This window comes from Chlorocebus sabaeus, chromosome 10 (genome assembly GCF_047675955.1).
Source record: "Chlorocebus sabaeus isolate Y175 chromosome 10, mChlSab1.0.hap1, whole genome shotgun sequence".
Lineage (NCBI taxonomy): Eukaryota > Metazoa > Chordata > Mammalia > Primates > Cercopithecidae > Chlorocebus > Chlorocebus sabaeus.
The window spans coordinates 102,836,772-102,863,703 of record NC_132913.1 but is presented as its reverse complement, the minus strand read 5'-3'; the positions used below and the strand labels follow the sequence as shown (position 1 = coordinate 102,863,703).

Here is a 26,932-nt window from a genome sequence, read left to right as displayed (position 1 = left end):
TTGTCTGGGCACGGTGGCTCACATGTATAATCCCAGCACTTTAGGAGGCTGAAGCCAGTGGATTACTTGAGCCCAGGAGCTTGAGACTAGCCTGAGCAACATGCCCATACCCCAGGTCTACAAAAATATATAAAAATTAGCAGGGGAAGGTGGCATGCACCTGTAGTCCCAGCTACTTGGGAGGCTGAGGTGGGAGGCTCGTTTGAGCTTGAGAAGCGGAAGTTGCAGTGCGCCAAGATGGCACCACTGCACTCCAGCTTGGGAGACAGAGCAAGACCCTGTGTCCACATAAATAAATATATAAATAAATCCTCAAGTCTCATAGTAAAGAGTCTGTAAATATGACTTATTGTTGACAAATGAAAAAAATAGAGGTGTAAGCATGTTGTCTACATGGCGGCAAGACCAGAAGAATAGAAAATGGAAACAGATTCTCTTAGAGAGGGGAATCGTGTCTTTCTCATTGGCTCAGTATAGTCTCCCTAGAGTCTAGAATGGTTCAGCACCTGGCACACTGCTTAACAAATGGTGAATGAAAAAAAAAAAAAAGTCATCCTTTTTCTTCTTTCACCCTATGTCCATAATCTGGCCATTTGCAGAAGTTGATATCCAGTGATCTAAGTCAACAGCATCAGTGCATCCAACACGTTCTAGTCTCTCATCTTCTTATTACATCACTAATTTTATTTACTTTAAAATTAAGGATATCCAAAGTATTATGTGAGACCATTGCAGTGGGAGACACTTAAAAGGAGATATAAAATGTATGTTGAATTGGAAAGTCTTCAAAGAGCAGCAGTGACAAATTTTTTGAGATTTTTAACAACTACATAAATTCAGAGATTTTTTTAATGGATGCCGCCTGAGACTTTATTTTCTGTTATTTTCTTCTAATACCTAACCAAACAAGCTCACATTGAAAAATGATTTATTACTAAATTTGAGCTAATTGCAGTGACTGATTTCAAATTTTTTCCACAATGTATTTGAGTTAAAATTTCACTGTGAAGAGTACTACGATCACTCTCGCTTATTCCAGAAATATAAATGGACACTTGAGTATTTGAATTATTGAGGAACTGGTTGACTGGGTAATTTTAAAAAATCACTGGGCATAAAAAACATATTTTGACTTACATTAGTTGAGAATATTTACACTTGAAAGTGTCTCATCTTGTCTGAAGTAAGGGTGTTTCTTTCATACACATTTTATTGCACTGAGTTTTGTGACCCATGGCATATTAATGAAGCTGAACAGGATGTGAAATATAAACTGGGAGCAAAAGATTAAATAAACCAAAATTGCGTTTTTTCTGCAGTCTTGTCCAAAATTGGGTAACCACTTCTGATGGGGTAGCTCCTATCCAAGAATGAGTCACAAAACCAGACTTGTTGAACCTGGTATGTGATGGCCCCAGGAACTGAGTCACAAAGCAACATTCTGCCTTTGTTTTTTCAGGGCAAGAATCTTGAATCGTATCCCACTGAGTTAAAAGATAGAATATATGGCATTGGCATTTCTGTACTTCACAGAGGAATGTTATCTGTTATAGGAATAAAAAATAAATAGGAGAGGCAAAGCTTAGGTTAATCATATTATGTTACTGATACAACATAATTAACTTGGTAAAAGTGAAGGTGTGGGCCGGGTGTGGTGGCTCACACCTGTAATCCCAGCGCTTTGGGAGTCCAAGGTGGGCGGATCATCTGAGGTCAGGAGTTCGAGACCAGTCCGACCAACATGGAGAAACCCCATCTCTACTAAAAATATAAAATTAGCCGGGTGTGGTGGCACACACCTGTAATCCCAGCTACTTGGGAGGCTAAGGCAGGAGAATCGCTTGAACCCGGGAGGTAGAGGTTGCGTTGAGCTGAGATTGCACCATTGCACTGTAGCCTGGGCAACAAGAGTGAAACCCTGTCTCAAAAAAAAAAAAAAGGGAAGGTGCCCAGTGTCTGCAACTATGTCACCCCGGACATATCACATATCACTCTGTTTCTCCATCTGTAAAATGGGAGCAACAATGCCATTGCCTCACCATCAGAAGGATATGGAGACTAAATGGAGAATGTAGGTAAATAGCACAGAGAATGGGTATTAGTAAGTAAACTGCAGCAGTTTGTTGATGTTAACAGTAGTTAGCATTATATGTTAACTATGTTAACAATAGTTAGCATTATATCTAACTATACCTAACTATATAACCATTGGGAATCCAGTTTTCCATGATGTTCCTCTGGAGTGGAGCTGCCTAAGTCCTGCCTATGTCATTCTTCTCTGAAGATTACTGAATGTCATCTTCAAATGTTCATCCTTGTAAACACTTGTGTGTGTGTGTGTGTTTATTTAAATTTTCAGAAAAATTCTGTAGGCCGTTGGAAGGAAGCTACCATACCAGGCCACTTAAACTCCTACACCATCAAAGGCCTGAAGCCTGGTGTGGTATACGAGGGCCAGCTCATCAGCATCCAGCAGTACGGCCACCGAGAAGTGACTCGCTTTGACTTCACCACCACCAGCACCAGCACACCTGTGACCAGTACGTACACAACCACCCTCACGCCTCCTATGCCCAAGGTTCCTGGAGCTGGGCTCTCCTGAGGAAGTGCTTTCCTTCTCAATTCATATTCTTCCATGAGGGGCACCAACATTTTTAAAAATGATGTTGGCAGCAACGACGGTACATTTTCCAGAAGGCTGAAGGCTGACTTGCCCCTTTCTGTGACTCTCTAGGCAACACCGTGACAGGAGAGACAACTCCCCTTTCTCCCCTTGTGGCCACTTCTGAATCTGTCACTGAAATCACAGCCAGCAGCTTTGTGGTCTCCTGGGTCTCAGCTTCCGACACCGTGTCGGGATTCCGGGTGGAATATGAGCTGAGTGAGGAGGGAGATGAACCACAGTATTTGGGTAAGCTTCAATATGTCGCTCAAGACAGGTTTGGGGCAGCTGCTGGAAAACTCTCACTGGGAGGGGCCTCTAGGCAGGTGGTATCTGTGGTCTGGAACTGGCTGACAGCTCAGACTGAACAAACCAGCCTCCGGCATGAGGAAGGAAAGGACTGACTCTTTCTAGGAAGTGGCCGGGTTTTTCCCAAGCCACCCTCACATGTTCCTGGTCCCTGATGCCAGCTGCATCATGTGCCTACCTGGGCACAAGTTTCTACAGCAAAAGCTGTTTTCTTGGTGGAATTAACTACCAGGACTGCAGCTGACAATGTTAGCACAGTATCGTCACTCATACTTTTCAAATAGTTATGGTGAGGGGCCTTTAAAAAACTTTATGGGCACACTGAAATGTGTGCCAATCGTAAGCACTGAGTTCAGTGAATTTGAATTCTTATAAAGTGAACACACCACAAGACCAGCCCCCGGATCAAGAAAAAGAATATCTGTCTATCCTGACCACATCATCTTCCACCAATAATCACTACCCTGACTTCTTACTGCAGAGAGCTATTTTTAAAAATTGGCATTAGATTACAAAAATTACACATCTTTAGAGAAAAGGTTGGAAAAATGAAAGGAAGGAGGAAGAGGAGAAAGGAGAAAGACAAGGAGTGGGGTTTTCCCATAGTACATTAATAATCACTGATTATGTGGGGTGCAGTGGCTCACTCCTATAATCCCAGCACTCTGAGAAGCCGAGGCTGGTGGATCACTTGAGGCCAGGAGTTCGAGATCAGCCTGGTCAACATGGTGAAACTCCGTCTCTAATAAAAATACAAAAAAAAAAATAGCCAGGTGTTGTGGTGTGCACCTGTAATCCCAGCTACTCGGGAGGCTGAGGCAGAAGAATTGCTTGAACCCGAAAGGTGGAGGATGCAGTGAGCCGAGATTGCACCACTGCACTCCAGCCTGGGCAATGCAGCAAGACTCTGTAAAAATAATAATCACTGATTATCTATTAGCACATTACCTTCTAGTCATTTTTCCCTATGAATATATAGTTCTTAAAATATCCTTCTTATAAGCTGTAGAGTCATTTGAGGGACTAGTTTGCTCCGATTAGTTACCTTGTCTTTTCATTTCAAAGATCTTCCAAGCACAGCCACTTCCGTGAACATCCCTGACCTGCTTCCTGGCCGAAAATACATTGTAAATGTCTATCAGATATCTGAGGATGGGGAGCAGAGTTTGATCCTGTCTACTTCACAAACAACAGGTACCTGTGTGCTACATAGTGTTAAAAGAATCTTTTTCTGTAAACCACAGGCCTGTAGTAGCACTTCCTGACTGTTTGCCCCACTTTCTTTCTTTCTTAGCGCCCGATGCTCCTCCTGACCCGACTGTGGACCAAGTTGATGACACCTCAATTGTTGTTCGCTGGAGCAGACCCCAGGCTCCCATCACAGGTCAGCTGAGCCTCCCGCTCTTTGGCTGCTATGTTAATCTTAATGACATCAACAGGGAGGGCGCAGATTCTGACTGTGGATCTGCATATCACTTTAAATCTCTAATATAATTTATGGGAGAGAGGTGTGTGTGTGTGTGTGTGTGTGTGTCGGGGGGAGTTATTTTCTATGGCACATTTCCCCTCGAAACCATTTTACCAACTCCCTTATACACATACACCACAACATACACACAACCTGTAAAGCCAGCTCATTGGCTTATTAAAGCAAGTGTTCCCAGAGTTGAAGAGGTGTAATTTTCCTGAAAACCTTGCTCTAAGATTTATCCTTAAGGAGAAAGCTGAGCTGCCTTCTTAGCTCATTAGGTGATTCAACTGCCTCATCACTGAAGTTCCAAAAAGACACACACAGTGCTAGACAACTCTGCTCAGGCTGGTTCATTAATTGCTTCCCTCATCTGGAGCTCAAAGAGGAAAAATCAGCTTAACATGAATATTTTCACCTAATGGCATCTCTAATTGACATTTATTAAGGATCTCAGGTCTTCAAGGATGACATTTATTATTAACAAGGTTTGCATGACTGTTCTTATTTTATCTTCGTGCTGAGTAGTCATTATTATAAGAAGTGGCAATATTAAAAGAGTCAAAAAGAATCACTGGCTCTTCACTAATCAAGCAAGATGCTAAGGAATATTCGAAAAGGGAGGATTTATGGTGTTTCTAAGCCTCAGTCTCAAAGAAAACAGTGCATCTTACTTTTGCTGATCAATCTGCAGGGTACAGAATAGTCTATTCACCATCAGTAGAAGGCAGCAGCACAGAACTCAACCTTCCTGAAACTGCAAACTCCGTCACCCTCAGTGACTTGCAACCTGGCGTTCGGTATAACATCACCATCTTTGCTGTGGAAGAAAATCAAGAAAGTACACCTGTTTTCATTCAACAAGAAACCACTGGCACCCCACGTTCAGGTAACTTTTTTAAGAAGACACTTCCTATGTTATCTTATCAAGATTGTTCCTGAGGGAGGGTGGTTTTGTCTCTGTCAATAGTTCCCACATTCAAATAATCTTATGTAATAGTTTTTCCCTAAACTTCTGATGTTTAGCTGAAATGTCATAAGTAACTTATCAAAGCTGGCTACTGGCCTTTCTTATTAAAAACCAACACCATAACGTCCGTCTACAAATTTTCTCCCAGAAGCTCAAGGGTCATTTCATCTTTGATTCTTAAGTATTATAAAATGATTCAGTAAAACAAAAACCATTACATTATTTTCTGCAGTTATTTCAAAGGTTTTTGTTTTGTTTTGTTTTGTTTTGTTTTTTAGTATCTTTTCTTATAACCCTCTCCCCTCACCATCATATGACACTTCATATGCTGGTAACTCATTTATTACCTAACTATTTTAGACAAAAGGTTCAAATGTCATAATTTAAGCACTATGACTGGGCCATGAAAATATGATCTGATTAAGAGACAAAACTTAGCAAAACTCTCGAATGAGAGGCTCAGTGAACTGCCTATCATATCCAAGAAACTGGCTTCTTAAAAATAATCTTCAGCAGAAAATGTGAATGACTGGTTGACTCTTGTCTGTTAGATACAGTGCCCTCTCCCAGGGACCTGCAGTTTGTGGAAGTGACAGACGTGAAGGTCACCATCATGTGGACACCGCCTGAGAGTGCAGTGACTGGCTACCGCGTGGATGTGATCCCCGTCAACCTGCCTGGCGAGCACGGGCAGAGGCTGCCCATCAGCAGGAACACCTTCGCAGAAGTCACCGGGCTGTCCCCTGGGGTCACCTATTACTTCAAAGTCTTTGCCGTGAACCACGGGAGGGAGAGCAAGCCTCTGACTGCTGAACAGACAACCAGTATGTCTTTTCCTATCTTTACCTCCCCTCCAAATTCTCCACCCTCACTTCCAGCCTGTGAGGAAGTGCAGCAAACCATTGACTCAGAGGTGTATGGCTGAGAGAGAGGAAAATACCCAGCCGGCAAGGGAATGCATAGTGAACACAAAGCACATTAAACTTGAAAACAAAACTCAAACAAGCTCCATGAGGCTAAGTGGTAACCCATTTCTAAAATACATGTATCAGCTGAAGGGTACTAAGAGGGAGAACTGAAGAGAATCTAATTTGAGTGCATTTTTCCTGTAACTAAATATATCTAGATCAAAGTTAAAATGCAGGATCGTAACACAGTAGAATTCATTTAAGAATAGCAATTGCCAAGTATCTAGTATTACTAGCCACCAGCTTATCTGCTCAGTTTTTATAAGCATTATTCTCATATTTACTCTCTGTTTTGACCTTAGGAAGGAAGGTCTTATTATTATTATTATTATTTATTTTTTTGAGATGGAGTCTCGCTCTGTCGCCAGGGCTGGACTGTAGTGGCGCAGTCTCAGCTCACTGCAACCTCCACCTCCTGGGTTCAAGCAATTCTCTTGCCTCAGTCTCCCAAGTAGCTGGGACTACAGGCATGCACTACCATGCCCTGCTAATTTTTGCATTTTTAGTAGGAACAAGTTTCACTATGTTGGCCAGGCTGGTCTCAAACTCCTGACCTCAAGTGATCCACCCACCTTGGCCTCCCAAAGTGCTAGGATTACAGGCATGAGCCATCGTGCCCAGCTGGAAGGTCTTACTAGTATCCATATTGAATACATAAAGAAACTGAGGCTTTAAAAAAATTCTGGAACTTGTAGGGTCACAGAGATAGGAAGGGATAGAGCTGGCTCTATAACCTATGTCCAAAGCCCATGCTCTGAATTATTATACTTGACTGCCTCTTAAATATTTCCTCTATTTGAAATGTAATTTAAATTTCAGTGGGAAAACTGCTGGTTATTATTCTTAAGAATAAACTCCACAACTTATGTGATTCTGATAGTGCAAACTCACCAGTATCCTACCATGAATCTGAGGATATGTTATCATTACTGTAATTACTGTCTAATATGAACCATGTGAAAATAACTTTTATTTCTCTAGCAGGGACTCTTCACAGAATATTGCTTCTGACCCATAGAGAGCTGCTTCTTGCTGTCATTTTAGGAGGCATATCCCTTTTTCCTTAATCTGTTTGGCTCAGAGCAACCTGTGAAGTTCAGAAGTGTTTGTTTTGCCTTTTTAAAAATACCATTGCTTTAATGTAACTATAATTTCTGAGAGTGATGGGAAGGTCATGCTGGAACATTAGACTTCCCGAAGGATCACAGTCAAGCAAAATGGTTCCACAACTTCTCATGACTGGCAGAGTTTTGGCAAAGTTCTATGTAGCACTCAATCTCTTACTGGCTCAGTTTTTCCGGGGTTCTGACTTTCACATAGTTGCAACCTTGAGGAGAGAAAACTTAGACATTCAATCAAGCTTCAGGACTTGAGTTACGATCATTACTGATCTAAATATTTCTTGGCATGTTTCATCTTTTTTCCTAGAACTGGACGCTCCCACTAACCTCCAGTTTGTCAATGAAACGGATTCTACTGTCCTGGTGAGATGGACTCCACCTCGGGCCCGGATAACAGGATACCGACTGACTGTGGGCCTGACCCGAAGAGGCCAGCCCAGGCAGTACAATGTGGGTCCCTCTGTCTCAAAGTACCCACTGAGGAATCTGCAGCCTGGATCTGAGTACACCGTATCCCTCGTGGCCATAAAGGGCAACCAAGAGAGCCCCAAAGCCACTGGAGTCTTTACCACACGTAAGCCGAAAATTAAATGCCTTTTCTTAACTATATTTACATTCTCTATTCTTCATGCTTTACAAAAAAACAAAACAACCCCCCCCCCAAAAAAAACATTAAACAGTTAGTATATAATTTAAATCAGTGATACTAAAAATGTGCTCCGTAGACTGGCTGCTGGCCCGTTAATTGTTTGCTGCTAGTCTGCAGCAAGAAAAAGAGTTGTGCCAGAATGTAAATCACAAAGCACACTGCTTAGTAGAGCTGAGAATTTTTCTGAAGCCAGATTTTCTTGAAGGAAGCAGTGCGTTAATTCGCACACATTGCCAAGCTCTTTCTTTCCTCTAGAGCCAGCACTTTGAGTAACATGGGTTTAAAGCACTCTGTTATTACAAAAATTACATTCTATTACATTAAATGAATTTACCAAATACTAGTTAAGGCAAGAAAAAATTAGCACCTATGTCTATATTCTATTACTTTGGGCATTGAATAGTAACTAAGAATGCAGAATAAAAATATCTACAGGTTGAATGGGAACCAACTAATTGAACATGAAGCCAGGGAAATGATTTCTTTATGAGTGTTGGCTGCAGAAGATTAAAGTACTTTTGCAGACAGAATCGCTTTTTTCTTAAATTACTCTTGAAATTCCTCAGAGAAGGAAAATACTAACAATAATTTTTGGCTATGTCTGTCCTTTTGCTCAACATTTTAAAGGAAGTGGTCTTAAATCTCCCACATATCTACATCACAATAAAGACCTCTATTCACAAACTGATTTCTATTAAATACATTTCCATTTACATTACAGAGAATTATGAGACTCCTTATTTCTGGCTGAACATTATGTGTTATTTTCAACTTGACGTTTTGAATTATAGAAGCACCTAACATAAGCACTTTTTTAGCATATATTGTAACCATGGACTAGTTTGCAATTTTCTAAGAGCTTTCAACAAATGTTACTCTTCGACTAATTTAAAAGTATGGATGTTAAAAAGCATTCAAAAAGTCAATAGAAGCCTAGTTTGTAAATAACTATGGAATTGATTTCCCAAAGAAAATATAAACTTTTCCCCATAAAAATACATACTTTAAGGAAAACTTACTTCCATTTAAATTTACTGTATGAAATTTGGCCCATGAAGGCTTTTTCCTAAATAATAGTTAATCGTAAGCAAGTAAAATTCACTTTTAATTTGCAAATAAGCTTACCTGAAAATTTGGCTAAAATTTTACACGGTTCTAAGATAGTCTAAGATCTACTCTCATGAAATTAATGTCTTTATATTTCTTGTAAATATTCATTTCTTATAAATGTCCTTCAGTGAATTAGAATGGAGATTTCAGTGAATGTGCCCTTTCAGTAGATGTTGTCTTTTACTAAAATGTAGAATTCTATAGTTGTCTTGTTCATTCCTTAACATAAGGCATATTTTATGTAGTTTCTTTGGTTGAACACAGTGCTGAAGAAAGAAAAAGCATTTTTAATGATGCTAACAATAATTAAGGGAAGGTGGTGGGTCAAGATATTTCAAGTACTTCTGAAGACTTTGATATATTGGATATATTATTTTATGCTTTGCATAATAGATTCCTATAAAATATAATTATTTTAATTGAAGTACTAATAGCCAAAAGTAATTTTATTAGATAAAGGTTAACATAGTGTCTGGAACATTGCATGCTTTCAAAAATACTTGGTGAATAGATGATTGAGAAAGGAATAATAACAAAAACAGTTCAACGAAGCTTATATTTAAATAAACTAATGTAAGCAGGGTATTCTACAATTCCATTCGAACTTTAAGTACTCCTTAAGGTTGTAAACATCCTCAAGGCTTACATGGTTTTGAAATTACTAAGTTTCTGTAACTTTTTTACTGTCTTACTAAGCTGAATTCTGGGAGTAACTTTTCTGAGTTTTATAACTTGTGCTAAATTCTTAAGAGCGAATGTGAGAAAAGTTACGGGAAAAAGCTGTTTCTGGGGAAAATTCAGCTTACTCCTGTATTGATAGGGCAAATTTTATTTAACAGCTGGGCTTTCTTCCCTAACAAGACCTGCCAGAACCCATAGCTCACACTCAGAATCACATCCTTTGTTTGACATCGTTTGTGGGTTTGTGGTTTGGTGATTTTCCCATAATGGCCTTCCCAGGCAGAGAGCATCATCTTAAACTTGGGAAGACTCTAGCTGGCTGGCTCAAGCAATAGAAAATACCTAGTCTTAAAGCCCAGGACAGTTGAGGCAAATATAATTTGTAAAAAAGTTGTGGTTTTCACAGATGTTCAGTGAAAGAAACTGACTGTTCTCTGAATTGCTTTTCGTGGGCCATTAAAAAATGGTCACCCAGGGCTGTCATGGCATTTTGGCAGAGTCAGCAGCAGCCAACTGGTGTATAATTTCAGAGGTACTAAAAGGCATTGGGGTCACCCATCCCAGTCATGTTCCCCCAACCCCCACCAAACACCATCAAAATAATAACATACATAGATGAAACAGCCCACTAAACCAGTAGTACCTCAATTCAGCCATTAGAGCTATCATTACGAAGTGGCCCACACATATATTTGGCTTTTTCTCACACAATATTTTTAAAATAAAAAAATGGCTCCTTAGAATCCAGACTGAAAAAGAAATGCGAGAATTGCGATGTTGATTCTAAATTCCCACATGGCAAAGAAAAAAAAAATTGACTGGAGTTGAGTTGAGACTGGAGTCTGAACACTTTTTAATCCCTGTTTGTATAACTCTGGAGACTAATTCTTTGTCTTGCCAGCCATTCATAATTTAGTATAAATACATTCAGAGGTTTTTTTCCCAATGGGAACAAAATTTGATTGAGATGCAAAGGGGAACAAAATTTGATTGAGATGCAAAGAGAGGAAGAATTGTGGAGATATCAAACATGTGACCAGGGCTACTCACACACTTGATACCCTTGAACTTAACTTACCCAACTCAAAATATCTGGCCTTCTGTGACTTTACCTTTCTAAATTTATAATAAGATTTGCGAGGTTGTTAGAAAATTCTATCTTAACTTCATATATACATTCTTTCCTTCCTTCCTTCCTTCCTTCCTTCCTTCCTTCCTTCCTTCCTTCCTTCCTTCCTTCCCTTCCTTCCTTCCTTTCCTTCCTTCCGTCCTTTCTTCCTTCTTTCTTTTCTTTCTCTTTCTTTCTCTCTCTCTCTCTCTCTCTTTCATTTTTGGTGCTAAAACCCAAAACAAATCTTTTATTTAAAAAGAAGATTTTTTTTTTAATTTTTTTTTTAATTTTTGGCCAGGTGCGATGGCTCATACCTGTAATTCCAGCACTTTGGGAGGCCGAGGTGGGCAGATCACCTGAGGTCAGGAGTTTGAGACTGGCCTGGCCAACATAGTGAAACCCCGTCTCTACTAAAAATACAAAAATTAGCTGGGTGTGGTGGCAGGCACCTATAGTCCCAGTTATGGGAGTCTGAGGCAGGAGAATCACTTGAACCCAGGAGACCGAGGTCACAGTGAGAGGAGATTGTGCCACTGCACTCTAGCCTGGGTGACAGAGCAAGAGTCCATCTCAAAAAAAAAATAAATAAAATTTGTTTAAGTAATATTTTATTTTCTTTCTTTTTTATTTATTTATTTATTTATTTTGAGATGGAGTCTTGCTCTCTCGCCCTGGCTGGAGTGCAGTGGTGTGATCTTGGCTCACTGCAACCTCTGTCTCCCAGGTTCAAGTGATTCTCCTGCCTCAGCCTCCCAAGCAGCTAGGATTACAGGCATCTACCACCATACCTGGCTACTTTTTATATTTTTAGTACAGATGAGGTTTCACCATGTTGGCCAGGCTGGTCTTGAGCTCCTGGCCTCAAGTGATCCACCCACGTCAGCCTCCCAAAGTGCTGGGATAACAGGCATGAGCCACTGTACCCAGCCAAAGTAATATTTTCGATAAGAAAAAGGACAGTGATGTCAGGATGCTAGAAAATGCAAAACAAACTTGTTATAATTCCTGATTCTGGTGATAAAATACTAAATTTTTGCAGTGTTATTATTCTGAATAAATAATCACATATTTAAAGTACAAATCTTTAGACTTCAAAGTGCATCCATGGTGGCAGATTTTGTTTAACTTTTATATAGCATGTTTTATTGCAACCAAAAATAGTTGACCATTATTGTGGAATAATTCAGCATAAAGCTTTTTTTTCTTTTTTTCTTTTTTTCTTTTTTTGAGACAGAATCTCATTCTGTCACCCAGGCTGGAGTGCAATGGCATGATCTCGGCTCACTGCAACCTCTACCTCCAGGGTTCAAGCGATTCTTGTGTCTCAGCCTCCCCAGCAGCTGGGACTACAGGCACAAGCCACCATGACCGGCTAATTTTTCATATTTTTAGTAGAGACAGGGTTTCACCATGTTGGCGAGGCTGGTCTCGAACTCCTGACCTCAAATGATCCGCCCACCTCAGCCTCCCAGAGTGCTGGGATTACAGGCATGAGCCACCAATCCCTGCCCAGCATAAAACTGTTTTTAGATCACCATCTATAATTTACCATTGTTCTTAAATTAATGATTAAGAAACAATACGATAATCAGTTTGTGGTGGCCAGTTGTACATTTTATAAGGGATTTTACACTGATGATATAGGGAAATTTATTGTCATAAAACTCAAATCCCAACAATGATGGAAAGACATGAATTAGATTATATAATTTCATTGAAAAGACTGCCTTAGCGAATATTTAACCCCTTGTTACTCAGGTATAATTCACGGGCCAACAGAATCGGTATTATCTGTGTTTGTCAGAAATGCGAACTCCCTAGTTCTTTGTTAGACCTCCAGAAACAGAATCTGCATTTTAGCCAGACCCAGATGATGTGTGTGGCACATTAAAGATTGAGAAGCCTGATCCTCTCCCAATTCTCACCCAATGAAAAAATATGTTACATTCTCTCTCCACTGCTTGGTTAAACTGAGGTTCTCTATAAAGATACTTGTTATCTCTATTCTATGAAATCATCTGTGATTTTGAGTTTTGAAAACGTGCATTGATTCTCTCTCACAGTGCAGCCTGGGAGCTCCATTCCACCTTACAACACTGAGGTGACCGAGACCACCATTGTGATCACATGGACACCTGCTCCAAGAATTGGTTTTAAGGTAAACTGCCCATGTTCCTAATCTCTGTGATACAATCCTGAGCTGCCCTTGTGTTTCCCATGTAGTGGAAACAGGGTGCTCAGGAGTCAGGAGACCTGGGTTTTGTCACCTGCTTCTGTTCATACATCTTTGGCTACATTGTCAGGGCTTAACAATCCTTCCCTGCCTACCTCACTGAATTGTTCCAAGAATGGATGGAGGTTATGAAAGTGCTTTTCTAAGGATAAAACATTAGCACGAAGCTGCTGCTTGTTGTTATCTTATTTTCTCTATCCTTTCCCGCAGGGAACTACATTTCAAAAAAATATAGGAAAACTTTATTTGATGTGTTGTTCTAAATGGGTGTGAACAAGTTCACAAAAGCCAATTTAGGGAGATCAATTAAACTCAGAGTCACTTAAAAATCACATTTTCATCCAATCAGTTTCATCTCCAACTGTTCAAAGCACTGCGGGTAAATCTCTTAATAGAAGTTAAGATTAAGGTTTCCCTGTGGATATCTGGATTCATCTTCTTTAAAGTAATGATATTAGGGAAGTGATGAATACAAATGAATATGTTTAAAAGAATTCCATTCTTTGGCATTTAGTGTGAAGACAGAAATATTTGTTATCGCTGGAAATCATGACTCAATCCCCTTGATTGTTTAAAAAAATACACCAAAGATAAAGTATATGAATGGCCATACTTATGATTATGCTACTCAAATATAGAGGAACTTTTTGAAGATTGCCAGTATACCTTTTAAATTCCCTGAATGTCATGCTGACTTTCAGAAGCCTTATGGTGTGTGAAGGATCTCTTTAGAGTTGGACACTATTTGATAGCACAGTGTTACCTGAGTTTTTGAAAAAGGATCTTAAAAGGATTTTAAATTATGGGCATAGTTATTCTAATTCTTCTCTTGTAATGTATCATCCTGCAGTTGAAGCTATGAACATAGCTCTTCGAAAGGTGTGTTTTTGCAATACAGTTGCTACAGGGGCTAGTGCCTTTATATGGCAACTAAAAGGTGAATTGAATGTGAATAACTCGTTAAAGGGAGAGCTCAAACATTCCTTCCAGCACACACACAGAAAAATAGAAACAAAATACCATGTGGCCCACAGTCCCTGGGTATATCTGGTTTGTAACAAGAGATTCTTTATCAAGCAAAACAGTATGTAATGACATTTCTCTGGAACCTTCCATAACAATCCACCTTAATGCAGTCTGGAAGATACCTTCCCCACCTTGGGGAATTTCCAGCTAAAGTATATAAAAGAGTCCCCAAATCATTTCCTAATAAAAGTACATTGTGCAGTTTCTGAAGAGTTTACGCTATTTAAAGCATAATCACAACCTCACAGCAGTAACAGGCCTCTGGAAATATTCGTCCTTGGTGTTTATTTTGCTTTCCTTCCTCTAGCTGGGTGTACGACCAAGCCAGGGAGGAGAGGCACCACGAGAAGTGACTTCAGACTCAGGAAGCATCGTTGTGTCTGGCTTGACTCCAGGAGTGGAATATGTCTACACCATCCAAGTCCTGAGAGACGGACAGGAAAGAGATGCGCCAATTGTAAACAAAGTGGTGACACGTAAGAAGAACTCTTTTTCCCTTTTCTATTAGTTTTTAAAACTGTTCCACTTTTTGAAAAAATCTAGTGTCAATATCACTAGATGAGAATGGCACAGGGGAGATATCTTATCCTTACTTAAATTATTAATGCTATTCCTGAATTTGGAATAGCAGGTTCAATTCATGCTTTATATTTTATGGCATCAGAAATGTTCCTTCCATGTCAAGAATATTTATGAACAGGCAAGATGAAAATAATTTCAATAGTATTGCAAAATCATTAATCATAAAAAAAGTCTTTGTCAGAGAACTGCTGCTGTCCATCATGTTTTCATAATGTAACCTATACTTATATGGGAGGGAGGGAGGCAAGAAGCGTGGAAGAGAGGGAGGTAGGGAAGGAGGAAAGATTACACAGGTCAAGAGCTTTGTGTCATCTTTAACTTTTAAAATTTTCTTTCTCCATAGCATTGTCTCCACCAACAAACTTGCATCTGGAGACAAACCCTGACACTGGAGTGCTCACAGTCTCCTGGGAGAGGAGTACCACCCCAGGTAAGTTTGGGATGGATCACAGGGCAAGTATACACCGTACCTTCCCAAGGCAAAGATTTTAGAAACTGTTTCTTTCAGAGAAAGAAAGGATTCAAATTACAAATGCTCAGCTCTCCATACAGACTATAGCAGTACATGACGTACATCATGGGGCAGCCTGCAGGATGCTTTAATCCACGTTGACTTCAATCACAGGAAACAGAACAATCTTACGCTAGTCTAGGGGGACAAGGCAGATCCTCACACAGCTGTAGGGCTGAAGAAAAGCGCTGTGGAAGGTGCCTTTTGCTGAGTGCATTAAAAATTGCCAAACAAATGGCTGAAGTCATATTACGTAATTTCCCTTTTGTGAGTTGTTACAGAGCCTAAGTTTATTATTCCCCGAAGTTTTATGAATGTTTTGTCATGAGTTGCACCACAAATATTTAAGGGTGATGAAAGGCAGAAATACCTTTGTTTTACAGAATAAGAAAACTGAGACTTAGAAAAAATTGGCCTACTCATAGTCACACATTTTAAATGTTACAAAACTGGGATTGTAACTTAAGTTTGTAGACTCTTTCTCACACCCAACATCACATATTTGGAATGTAATTTTTTTAAATTATATTCTATGCCAACTGAAAAAATTTGATTAAGGGGTTTCTTGACCATTTGAAAGCTTTAAATGAAGCATTTGTCTAAATTCCTTGTTCACATATATTTGAAAATTATTTATAAAATACTAAAATGTATAAAGATAGCTGTAATAATAGTCAAATAGCACGATGTACTATGGCAATAACAGGAAATTTTAGATATTCATTACTTTTGCCAAAACCACATGGAAGTCTCACAAAACTTATGGAGAAAAATCTTAAACAAAAATAGAAGTTCCAATTAATGTTGATTGCATTCTTACTTCCTATATTTGTTAAATTAAGGGGTATGTTTAGTTTATTCCTTAGCTATTTCTAATTTTACTGTTAAATTATTGTGAAATTTTTGTTAGAAAAAAAAAGTACTATATAGTTCTTATCTTTGCCAGGGCACAGAGCTAAGGCTATCATCTCTAAGTCTGATTAATGTATGCAACCACACAGAAAAAAACTAGCTCAGAATATCTCTTTTAATCCCTCTCTCTGAAGTAGAATGATTTTGGTAAAGTTTTCATTATCTGCGGAAACATCATTTAAGCCAAAGCTGTACAATTTCCAGCTGAGTTGCTCCGAATCTGAAACTTTCAGTTGGCAAGCTTCACGCTTGTTAGCAGCAGGATCACTCATTGTCTCAATGACCCAGCCCACACATTTGGATGATCACTAGCAAGTGTAATGATCTCAATATTTATTTCTCATTCAGTTGGGTTTCCTTGTATTTGCCACATTAGTGTTTACCCTGTTCCTAATGGCAAATGAAATTCTGTCATCTCCTTGCCTTTTATAAAGTTTAATATACTTTCTCATTTTACTTTTAATCTGGCCCTACAGCTGTCTAGTCCTCACTGTTTTTATTTGAATGTCTCTCATCCCCCTCAACTCTTTTACTGCCCGATTTCTATGATTCCTGAAGACTTCAACAATCAATACTCTCTTTTTTGTTTGTTTTTTTTTTTTTGAGACAGAGTCTCACTCTGCAACCCAGGCTTGGAGTGCAGTGGTGCCATCTCGACTCACTGCAACTTCTGCCTCCTGGGCTCAAGCGACTGTCGTGACTCAGCCTTCCGAGTAGCTGGGATCACAGACATGCCCCACGACATCCAGCTAATTTTTGAATTTTTAGTAGAGATGGGGTTTTACCATGTTGGCCAGGCTGGTGTAGAACTCCCAACCTCAGATGATCTGCCTGCCTCAACCTCCCAATCAATACTCTTTATAGAATAAGTATCACCACTTTTGTTTTTCACCTTTTCTCCTTTCTTGGTTCTCTTCCTATAAATCCCATAGTCTCAGACCTTTTAAATTAGGAGAGCTCTCTGAGGAATGTGCTTAAGGTTGAGAGCGATTCCATACTAGGCAGGTAGAAAGGAATATTCCTCAGCTGTCTTCAAATGATTCATTAAGGAAAAGCAGGGTACAGTGGTAGGACCATGGGATTTGGAAATGAAAGCTTTTGGGAATCACTCCCCTGGTTCAAAATTTCCTTTAAAGTGAGGATCTTGGCGGAGGTTGAAGTGAGCCAAGATCGTGCCGCTGCACTCCAGCCTGGGTGATAGAGGGAGACTGTGTCTCAAAAAATAAAAACAAAAAGTAAAATAAAGTGAGGATCTTAGTACTGCCTGAAAGGATTGTTGCAAGCATTGAACGACAGTGACAGTGGAGTCCTCAGCAAATGCCAAGTCCTTCTCCATTCCGCTCTGTGAGTCCGTCATTGGAGTCTAGTTAAATGTGCTCTGGCTCACAGATGCTCTGTGCAATAACTTCCTCTTTTCTTTTTCCTCCAGACATTACTGGTTATAGAATTACCACAACCCCTACAAACGGCCAGCAGGGATATTCTTTGGAAGAAGTGGTCCATGCTGATCAGAGCTCCTGCACTTTTGATAACCTGAGTCCCGGCCTGGAGTACAATGTCAGTGTTTACACTGTCAAGGATGACAAGGAAAGTGTCCCTATCTCTGATACCATCATCCCAGGTAATAGAAAAATAAGCTGCGATCCTGAGGGTGGCACTTCCAATAAGAGTGGGGATTAGCACCTTAATCCCTAGACGGTTAAGGGTGTCAAATATAGTTGGGATTTAATTCCGATCTCCCAGCTGCACTCTCCAAAACCAAGAAGTCAAAGCAGCGATTTGGACAAATGCTTGCTGTTAACACCGCTTTACTGTCTGTGCTTCACTGGGATGCTGTGTGTTGCAGCGAGTATGTAATGGAGTGGCAGCCACAGCTTTAACTCTGTAATGTCCGCTCACATGGAAGTATGACTAAAACACTGTCACGTGTCTGTACTCAGTACTGACAGGCTCAAAGTAATATGGTAAATGCATCCCATCAGTACATTTCTGCCTGATTTTACAGTCCACATCAATTTCCAACAGCTGCCTATAAAATAGTTTTGTCCTCGTATGTGAGCACGGAAACAGCATTCGGTTGACATGTCCAGTTTTTCATCTTGCAGTTTCAAATCCTTCTTTTTAAAAATTGGACTAAAAAAAAAAGAAGTAAAAGCCACACCTTCAGGGTGTTCTTTGTTGTGGCTTGAAAGACAACATGGTAAAGGCCTGTCTAAGGATAGGCTTGTTTGTCCATTGGGTTATAACAGAATGAAAGCACTGGACAGTTGTGTCCCCCTTTGGACTCTTCAGAAGAATGCTTTTACTAACGCTAATTACATATGTTGATTATAAATGAACTAAAATAGTGGCAATGGCCTTGACCTTAAGCCTCTTTCCTAAGCCTCAATGTGCTTTTGAATGGCACATTTCACACCATACATTCATAATGCATTAGCGTTATGGCCATGATATTGTCATGAGTTTTGTATGGGAGAAAAAATATCAATTTATCACCTAATTATTATTATTTTTTAACCTTCTTCATGCAAGCTTATTTTCTACTAAAACAGTTCTGGAATTATTAAATAATGCTGATACTTACTTCATACACTTATTTCAGATACTTATTAAATATTGCTGATGCTTACTTCAGATACTATGTCTTGGCTCTAAGAATGGTTTTGACATCCTAAACAGGCATATGATTTTTAGGAATCTGAACAGTTCAAATTGTACCCTTTAAGGACATTTTCAAAATGCAAAAACAAAAACAAAAACAAAACAAAACAAACAAACAAAAAAAATCCCTAAAAGAATATTGTAACCTGTTTTATTCTTCCAGGGAAGCAAATTGTTCATGATGCTTAGGAAGTCTTTTCAGAGAATTTAAAACAGATTGCATATTACCATCATTGCTTTAACATTCCATCAATTTTACTACTGATAACCTGATATACACTGCTTTATTTTTTCCTCTTTTTTTGCCTCTATTTTCCTTTTGCCCCCCACCCCCTTTGCTTTGTAACTCAATAGAGGTGCCCCAACTCACTGACCTAAGCTTTGTTGATATAACCGATTCAAGCATCGGCCTGAGGTGGACCCCGCTAAACTCTTCCACCATTATTGGGTACCGCATCACAGTAGTTGCGGCAGGAGAAGGTATCCCTATTTTTGAAGATTTTGTGGACTCCTCAGTAGGATACTACACAGTCACAGGGCTGGAGCCGGGCATTGACTATGATATCAGCGTTATCACTCTCATTAATGGCGGCGAGAGTGCCCCTACTACACTGACACAACAAACGGGTGAATTTCGAAAACTTCTGTGTTTGAGACATAGATGGTGTTGCATGCTGCCACCAGTTACTCTGGTTAAATATGGATGTTTTAAGGGGGAAGTCAGCAATTGGCCGAAGATTAAGACAGGGTGGACTATGGGGATAAGGAATCAAATGCATCTGCTAAACATATGCAAGTATTCTTCAGTACACTCTCATTTAAATCACAAGTAGATACAGAGCTAGAAAAATTCAGATGTCTGTTCTGTTAAATATAAAATAGCAAATGTTCATTCAATTTGGAGACCTAGAATTTTCCTTCTTAAATACCAAACACAAATACCAAATTGTATAAGCACCAATTAATTATAAGAAATATATCTCCAAAATGTACCATCATGCTCTTCCTTCTACCCTTTGATAAACTGTACCATGTTCCTTCTTTGTAGCTAAAAACCCATCAAAATTTAGGGTAGAGTGTTTTGAGGTAGGAGAAAAGTAAATTTGGGAGCATTCTAGGTTTCGTTGCTGTCACTAGGTAAAGAAACACCTCTTTAACCACAGTCTGGGGACATGCATGCAACATTTTAAAGGTTCTCTGCTGTGCATGGGAAAAGAAACATGCTGAGAACCAATTTGCATGAACACTTTTCACTTGTAAGTAGAATTCACTGAATGGACTTGTAGCTCTAGACATCTCACATGGGGGGAAGTTTAGGACCCTCTTGTCTTTTTGTCTGTGTGCATGTATTTCTTTGTAAAGTACCGCTATGTTTCTCTTTGCTGTGTGGCGACTTAAGCCTCTTCAGCCTGGGATAAAATAATCTGCAGTGGTATTAATAATGTACATAAAGTCAACATATTTGAAAGTAGATTAAAATTATTTTTTTAAATATATCGATGACGGCAAAAAGGTTAAAGGGGGCCTAACAGTACTGTGTGTAGTGTTTTATTTTTAACAGTAGTACACTATGACTTAAAATAGATTTAGATTAGACTGTTTGCATGATTATGATTGTTTCCTTTATGCATGAAATATTGGTTTTACCTTTCCAGCTACTTCGTTAGCTTTAATTTTAAAATTATATTAAATGAGTCTTCCTTCTTGTTCGAAACCAGCTGTTCCTCCTCCCACTGACCTGCGATTCACCAACATTGGTCCAGACACCATGCGTGTCACCTGGGCTCCACCCCCATCCATTGATTTGACCAACTTCCTGGTGCGTTACTCACCTGTGAAAAATGAGGAAGATGTTGCAGAGTTGTCAATTTCTCCTTCAGACAATGCAGTGGTCTTAACAAGTAAGCAGTCGAATGTATCTGTTCCATAAATATTAACCCAGAGCATAGCAAATGAATTCTGAGTTCTCAAGTAGGATCAGCTAAAAGCAAGACAGCTGCAACCAAGCTACAAACTAAACTCCAAATTCAATATACAGCTCCATAAATTTTGAAAGCTGTAATGTTTGTTGCTATCTTAATATACTTTTGATATCTACAGCTTTTAAAAAAATCATAGTGGAAAAACACCAGCAGGAAAGTTCCATGACTTTAAACAAACTCCGCTTCCAAATAAGCAGATAAAAATAAGTGAATATCAAGAGAAATTACATGACTAAATGTAAATCTTTAGAGAAAAAAATGAGAACTGAAAATAGTGTCACTATGCATGCTTTATTCTCACTTGTATAAAAAAAGTGTCAGTAGTTGATTTAGGATTTGAATACTTAGAAAAGTGACTGATTGCTTGGGCTAGATTAGGATGTTGTTTTGAAGAGAGTCAGAAGTTTAATTTGTACTTCAAAAAGAATCTGTTAGAAGGATTTCTCAGAAGGCTGAGAGCTCAGAAAAAAAAAAAACTGACATTAAATAAACAACAACAATTTATGGAAATTGTCTCTTTCTAGTCCCAACCATTATAGAATAGACATCTTTTGTTAAAGAATCAAACAGTAGGCTGCAAGATGGTGCTGTGTTTCACATAAACAGTACTTTTTATTATTTTCACTGTAATAGTCAAATATATAACAACAGCAAAAGATTCTACATAAGGGAAAAATAGCTTACATTTAGGTACATTAACAAATATTAGTCTGAAAACATCTTCTACCTTTCAAACATAATTTAGACAATGAAACACAAAGAAGAGCAGCTTGACGTGACCATAATCTTGGTTTCTTACTTTGTGGCTGAGGGCAAGAATATCTTTATTTGGCATATCCACCACCTCAGGGCTATTGCTTCTGTTCTAGAGCACCCTGGAATCACTAATTACAGCATCACCCAGTATACAAGCCCCTGTATCATAATGTCTGTCCCTTAGCCATAGACCTGTCACATGTTAATCATGTGTTCTAAGACCTTATTATAATCCTAATGCTACCAATGACCTCAAGGTAGCTGCTCTCCCTCCTAGCAAAGTCATTATTATAAAGATGAAGCAAGCCAGGTGCAGTGGCTCTTGCCTGTATAATCCCGGCACTTTGGGAGGCTGAGGTGGGCCAATTGCTTGAACCCAGGAGTTCGAGACCAGCCTGGGCAACACAGTGAGACCACGTCTCTAAAAAAAATACAAAAATTAGCCGGGCATGGTCATGCCCACCTGTGGTCTCAGCTATGTCGGAAGTTGAGATAGGAAGGTCACCCGAGCCTGGGGAGGTTGAGGCTGCAGCAAGCCATGATCATGCCACTGCACTCCAACCTGGGTGACAGAGTGAGACCCTGTCTCAAAAAAATAAATAAACAAACACCAAGCAGTTGAGGTCCCCAGTGGTTAAGTAAATTGCCACTGGCCAGCTAGTAAGGTGGAAATGGAATCCAAGCATCTGGTCCTCCAGTCTGGCACTTTTCCAAGCTTTGCAGGAGGCTTTACAGAAACGCTGAAGGGCAAATGGTGTGCAGGGGAATGAGGGTTTAGTGAGTAGGAGTTCCAAGTTTAGAAACCTCACTCTCTATACCTTTTAGATATACAAATATTTACCATATGTTACAATTCCTCTAGTATTCAGTACAGTAACATGCTGCACAGGCTAGTAGCCTAGGAGCAGTAGGCTAGACCATATAGCTTATAGCTTAGGTGTGTCATAGGCTCTACCATCTAGACCATATAGCTTATAGCTTAGGTGTGTCGTAGGCTCTGCCATCTAGACCATATAGCTTATAGCTTAGGTGTGTCATAGGCTCTGCCATCTAGACCATATAGCTTATAGCTTAGGTGTGTCGTAGGCTCTGCCATCTAGACCATATAGCTTATAGCTTAGGTGTGTTGTAGGCTCTACCATCTAGACCATATAGCTTATAGCTTAGGTGTGTCGTAGGCTCTGCCATCTAGACCATATAGCTTATAGCTTAGGTGTGTTGTAGGCTCTACCATCTAGACCATATAGCTTATAGCTTAGGTGTGTTGTAGGCTCTACCATCTAGGTGTTTTTTGTTTTTTTTTTTTTTTGAGACGGAGTCTCCCTCTGTTGCCCAGGATGGAATACAATGGCACGATTTTGGCTCACTGCAACCTCCAACTCCCAGGCTCAAGCGATTTGCCTCAGCCTCCCGAGTAACTGGGATTACAGGCATGAGCCACCAGGTCCGGCTAATTTTTTTGTATCTTTAGTAGAGGTGGGGTTTCACCATGTTGGCCAGGCTGGTTTTGAACTCCTGACCTCAAGTGATCCACCCTCCTTGGCCTCCCAAAGTGCTGGGATTACAAGCCCATCTAGGTTTGTATAGGTACACTCTATGATGCTTACACAATAAAATCACCAAATCACACACTTATCAAAATGTATCTCCATCATTAAGCTATGCATGATTGTGTATCAAAATGGAAGAAGAGGCCGGGCACAGTGGCTCACGCCTGTAATCCCAGCACTTGGAGAGGCCAAGGCGGGTGGATCACGAGGTCAAGATTTCTAGTCCAAGCCTTGCCAACACAGTGAAGGCCTGTCTCTATTACAAATACAAAACTTAGCCAGGCATGGTGGCAGGCACCTGTAATCCCAGCTACTCCAAAGTCTGAGGCCGGAGGATCACTTGAACCCACGAGACAGAGGTTTCAGTGAGCCAAGATCACACCACTGCACTCCAGCCTGGGCAACACAGTGAAAGTCTGTCTCAAAAAAAAAAAAAAAAAAAAAAAAAAAAAGGAAGAAGAGACTCAGGGATGTATATTTAATTTTTAAAAAACTATTCTGCTCTCATTTTAATATGGCAGAACCGATTGCTTTCTCTTGAAGTGTGGCTTTTTTCCAGTAAAGGTTAATTGCTAAGACCACTAGTGCTGGCCTGGGTCAATCCCTGTATGATCCTGGGCAAGTAAATTAAAGAAGATAACTTCTCTGTGCCTCAGTATTTTTTGTTGTTACTGTTTTTTGGTTTTTTGTCATTTACAAAATGGAGATAATTGTAAATCAAATTTTTAGAGGTGATAGGTTTGCTCATTTCTTGAATGCGGTGATGGTCTCCCAAGTCACACATATGTAAAAACCCATCAAATCACTTTAAATATATGCAGTACATTGTATGGCAAGAAAATTGCTTTTAAAAGTAGCAAACTACCTCTCAGGGTTGTTGTGAGGCATCAATGGCAATCCATAGCACCACAGCCAGGATTATCATGTGCCCTCCAGAGACATACTCTCAGGTGGATGCGAGAAATATCCAGTTGTTGCAGCAACTTCGTCCCACTTGAAATCCAGCTGAGTCATCTAATTACAGACCTTCGCCAGGTCTGTTCAGTGAACACTTTGCCTTAGTGTTCACTTAAGTGTAAGTAGGATTTAGGACTGGACATTTGGACATTTCATCAGTTGAAATAGTCCTGGGCGCGCTTTGGTTTCTCACGCTTTCGAGCACAGTTTTAAAATAAGCCCCACTTGCCCTTTCAGATCTCCTGCCTGGTACAGAATATGTAGTGAGTGTCTCCAGTGTCTACGAACAACACGAGAGCACACCTCTTAGAGGAAGACAGAAAACAGGTGAGTGGTGTTGGCAGTATGACTATCCAGTCATACTGGATAAAGTCAAAAGTATGACTTTTGCCTACCAATTCTGTATAACAAATGAAATACATCTCCATTTTTTGTGGTCGTGGTGTGTGTACTTTTGTCATCACAGTATGACTTTACCACTGACTTTCAGTCACTAACAAATTAATCAAGAAATTTGTCGTCTGTCCTTTTAAAAAACATTTCCTAAGAAGATCTTTGTTATTTAGATTTAGTGGACATTCCTTTTCATTAGGTGGCTCTGTCTAATGGCTGACCCAACACTCATTGTCATCTATTTTTCTTCCTTTACTAACCCAGCAAGTTTACTTTTTACTTAATAAAATATGAATTTACTAGAAGGAAGTTGAACTGAACCTCATAAATATTATGTACTTAAATATGAATGCTTCTTTTAATTTTTTCTTTAAAAAGATACAGTTTAGTGTATTAATTAATTTATTTATAGTCTACTTGCTTCCAAAAAGGACTTACGATATCTTAGTTTAGTTTCTTATTGAATAGAACTAGTAAATGCTGTAACTAAAACAGAAATTTGCTGGAAGTCCCAGAGACTAAGTGGTTTAAATTTACAACAAACTCTGAATTTTTGTGCATTTTTAAAAAATGCATTTTTCAAAAATGTCAATTCATGAGGAATTATCAGCATTGTAATTTGTCTGGGATAATGTCTTTAGTTTCAGAAAGTTTTGTGTTTGGCATCATTACCACTCTGTTGACATATAAATTCCCTCTTGAGCTTAGGAGGCTTCTCTGAGAGTCAAACATTTACCTTGAGAGTGGGCAGATCTTGCTTTACTTGGAAGGATACACTTACAGGATAGAAACATAGAATACTTAAACACTGAAGAATTTGAAAATGTCAATTCTCAGAAGATCTTGAACACTTATCTCCAAATGTAACACAGAAACCTACTGTAATAACCCCTAAAAATTGCTTGAATTACTTAGCAAAAGAAAAAAATGAGTGCTTGAGTTGGCTATTTTGAAGTGAGTCAATTTAAGATTTTAAAATTCATATGTAGCTTAGAATCAGTACATCTTACTCTGAGGTTTATGGCAAATCATGGTATTGATGAGACAGGAATGAAATGTTGGATGTACGTTAATTTCCCCTACACCTTCTTCACTTCCTAAACTGGTGGTATCTTTTCTTCTTTTTTCTCTTCCTCCCCTGGGTGGGAACAACAGGTCTTGATTCCCCAACTGGCATTGACTTTTCTGATATTACCGCCAACTCTTTTACTGTGCACTGGATTGCTCCTCGAGCCACCATCACTGGCTACAGGATCCGCCATCACCCCGAGCACGTTAGCGGGAGACCTCGAGAAGATCGGGTGCCCCCCTCTCGGAATTCCATCACCCTCACCAACCTCACTCCAGGCACAGAGTATGTGGTCAGCATCGTTGCTCTTAATGGCAGAGAGGAAAGTCCCTTATTGATTGGCCAACAATCAACAGGTAACTTGTTTTCTGGTCTGCAAAGAAACTCAGAAGACTTTCCTACCCAGTTGGTAGATTCTGTAAAGTAGCTTGCTGTTGTCTGTCATCAGCTCTTAAAAAAAAAAAAAAATAGATCACTGTCATGGGACACGGAGAGGAAAGGGAGAGAATGTGTGGAGAAACACCTCTCTTAGAATATGGTAAAGAAGTCCGGGCATGGTAGCAGTAAAGAAGATCATTTTTTTCCTCTCAAGAAATTTCTCACCTGATTTGGGCATTTATGCATTTCTAATAACACAAGTTTTATTGAAAATGTAGAAAATTGGCCAGATGTGGTGGCTCACGCCTGTAATCTCAGCACTTTGGGAGGACGAGGTGGGCAGATCACTTGAGGTCAGAAGTTCAAGACCAGCCTGGCCAACACAGTGAAACCCCATCTGTACTAAATATACAAAAATTAGCAAGGTGTGGTGGCATGTACCTGTAATTCCTGCTACTCGGGAGGCTGAGGCAGGAGAATCTTTGAACCCAGGAGGTGAAGGTTGCAGTGAGCTGAGATCAAGCCATTGCACTCCAGCCTAGGTGACAGAGCAAGACCTTGTCTCAAAAAAAAAAAAAAAAAAAAAAAGGGGGGACCAGGTGCAATGGCTCACGCTTCTGATCCTAGCACTGTGGGAGGCCAAGGCGGGTGGATCATGAGGTCAAGAGATCGGGACCATCCTGGCCAACATGGTGAAACCCTGTCTCTACTAAAAATACAAAAATTAACTGGGCGTGGTCGCATGCGCCTGTAGTCCCAGCTACTTCGGAGGCTGAGGCAGGAGAATCACTTGAACCCAGGAGGCGGAGGTTGCAGTAAGCCAAGATTGTGCCACTGCTCTCCATCTTGGCAACAGAGCAAGAATCTGTCTCA

General features: G+C 39.7%; 1 protein-coding gene across 20 annotated transcripts in view; it reads left to right on the top strand.

Moving 5' to 3' along the window:
- The window catches only part of FN1 (fibronectin 1), a 75,374-nt gene that overhangs the window by 23,419 nt on the left and 25,023 nt on the right, over window positions 1-26,932 (top strand). For 10 of the 20 annotated variants that reach the window (XM_007966184.3, XM_007966181.3, XM_038001563.2 and 7 more), the window contains exons 14-28: window positions 2,360-2,540; window positions 2,735-2,911; window positions 4,037-4,165; window positions 4,266-4,355; window positions 5,134-5,328; window positions 5,961-6,233; window positions 7,806-8,072; window positions 13,113-13,207; window positions 14,616-14,784; window positions 15,234-15,320; window positions 17,743-17,934; window positions 19,329-19,601; window positions 20,693-20,875; window positions 24,457-24,546; window positions 25,768-26,037. In XM_007966184.3, coding sequence (XP_007964375.1) covers window positions 2,360-2,540; window positions 2,735-2,911; window positions 4,037-4,165; window positions 4,266-4,355; window positions 5,134-5,328; window positions 5,961-6,233; window positions 7,806-8,072; window positions 13,113-13,207; window positions 14,616-14,784; window positions 15,234-15,320; window positions 17,743-17,934; window positions 19,329-19,601; window positions 20,693-20,875; window positions 24,457-24,546; window positions 25,768-26,037 — 2,671 coding nt within the window. The remainder of the gene's footprint in view (window positions 1-2,359; window positions 2,541-2,734; window positions 2,912-4,036; window positions 4,166-4,265; window positions 4,356-5,133; window positions 5,329-5,960; window positions 6,234-7,805; window positions 8,073-13,112; window positions 13,208-14,615; window positions 14,785-15,233; window positions 15,321-17,742; window positions 17,935-19,328; window positions 19,602-20,692; window positions 20,876-24,456; window positions 24,547-25,767; window positions 26,038-26,932) is intronic. The other 10 variants (XM_007966188.3, XM_007966186.3, XM_038001568.2 and 7 more) reach the window with 1 other exon arrangement.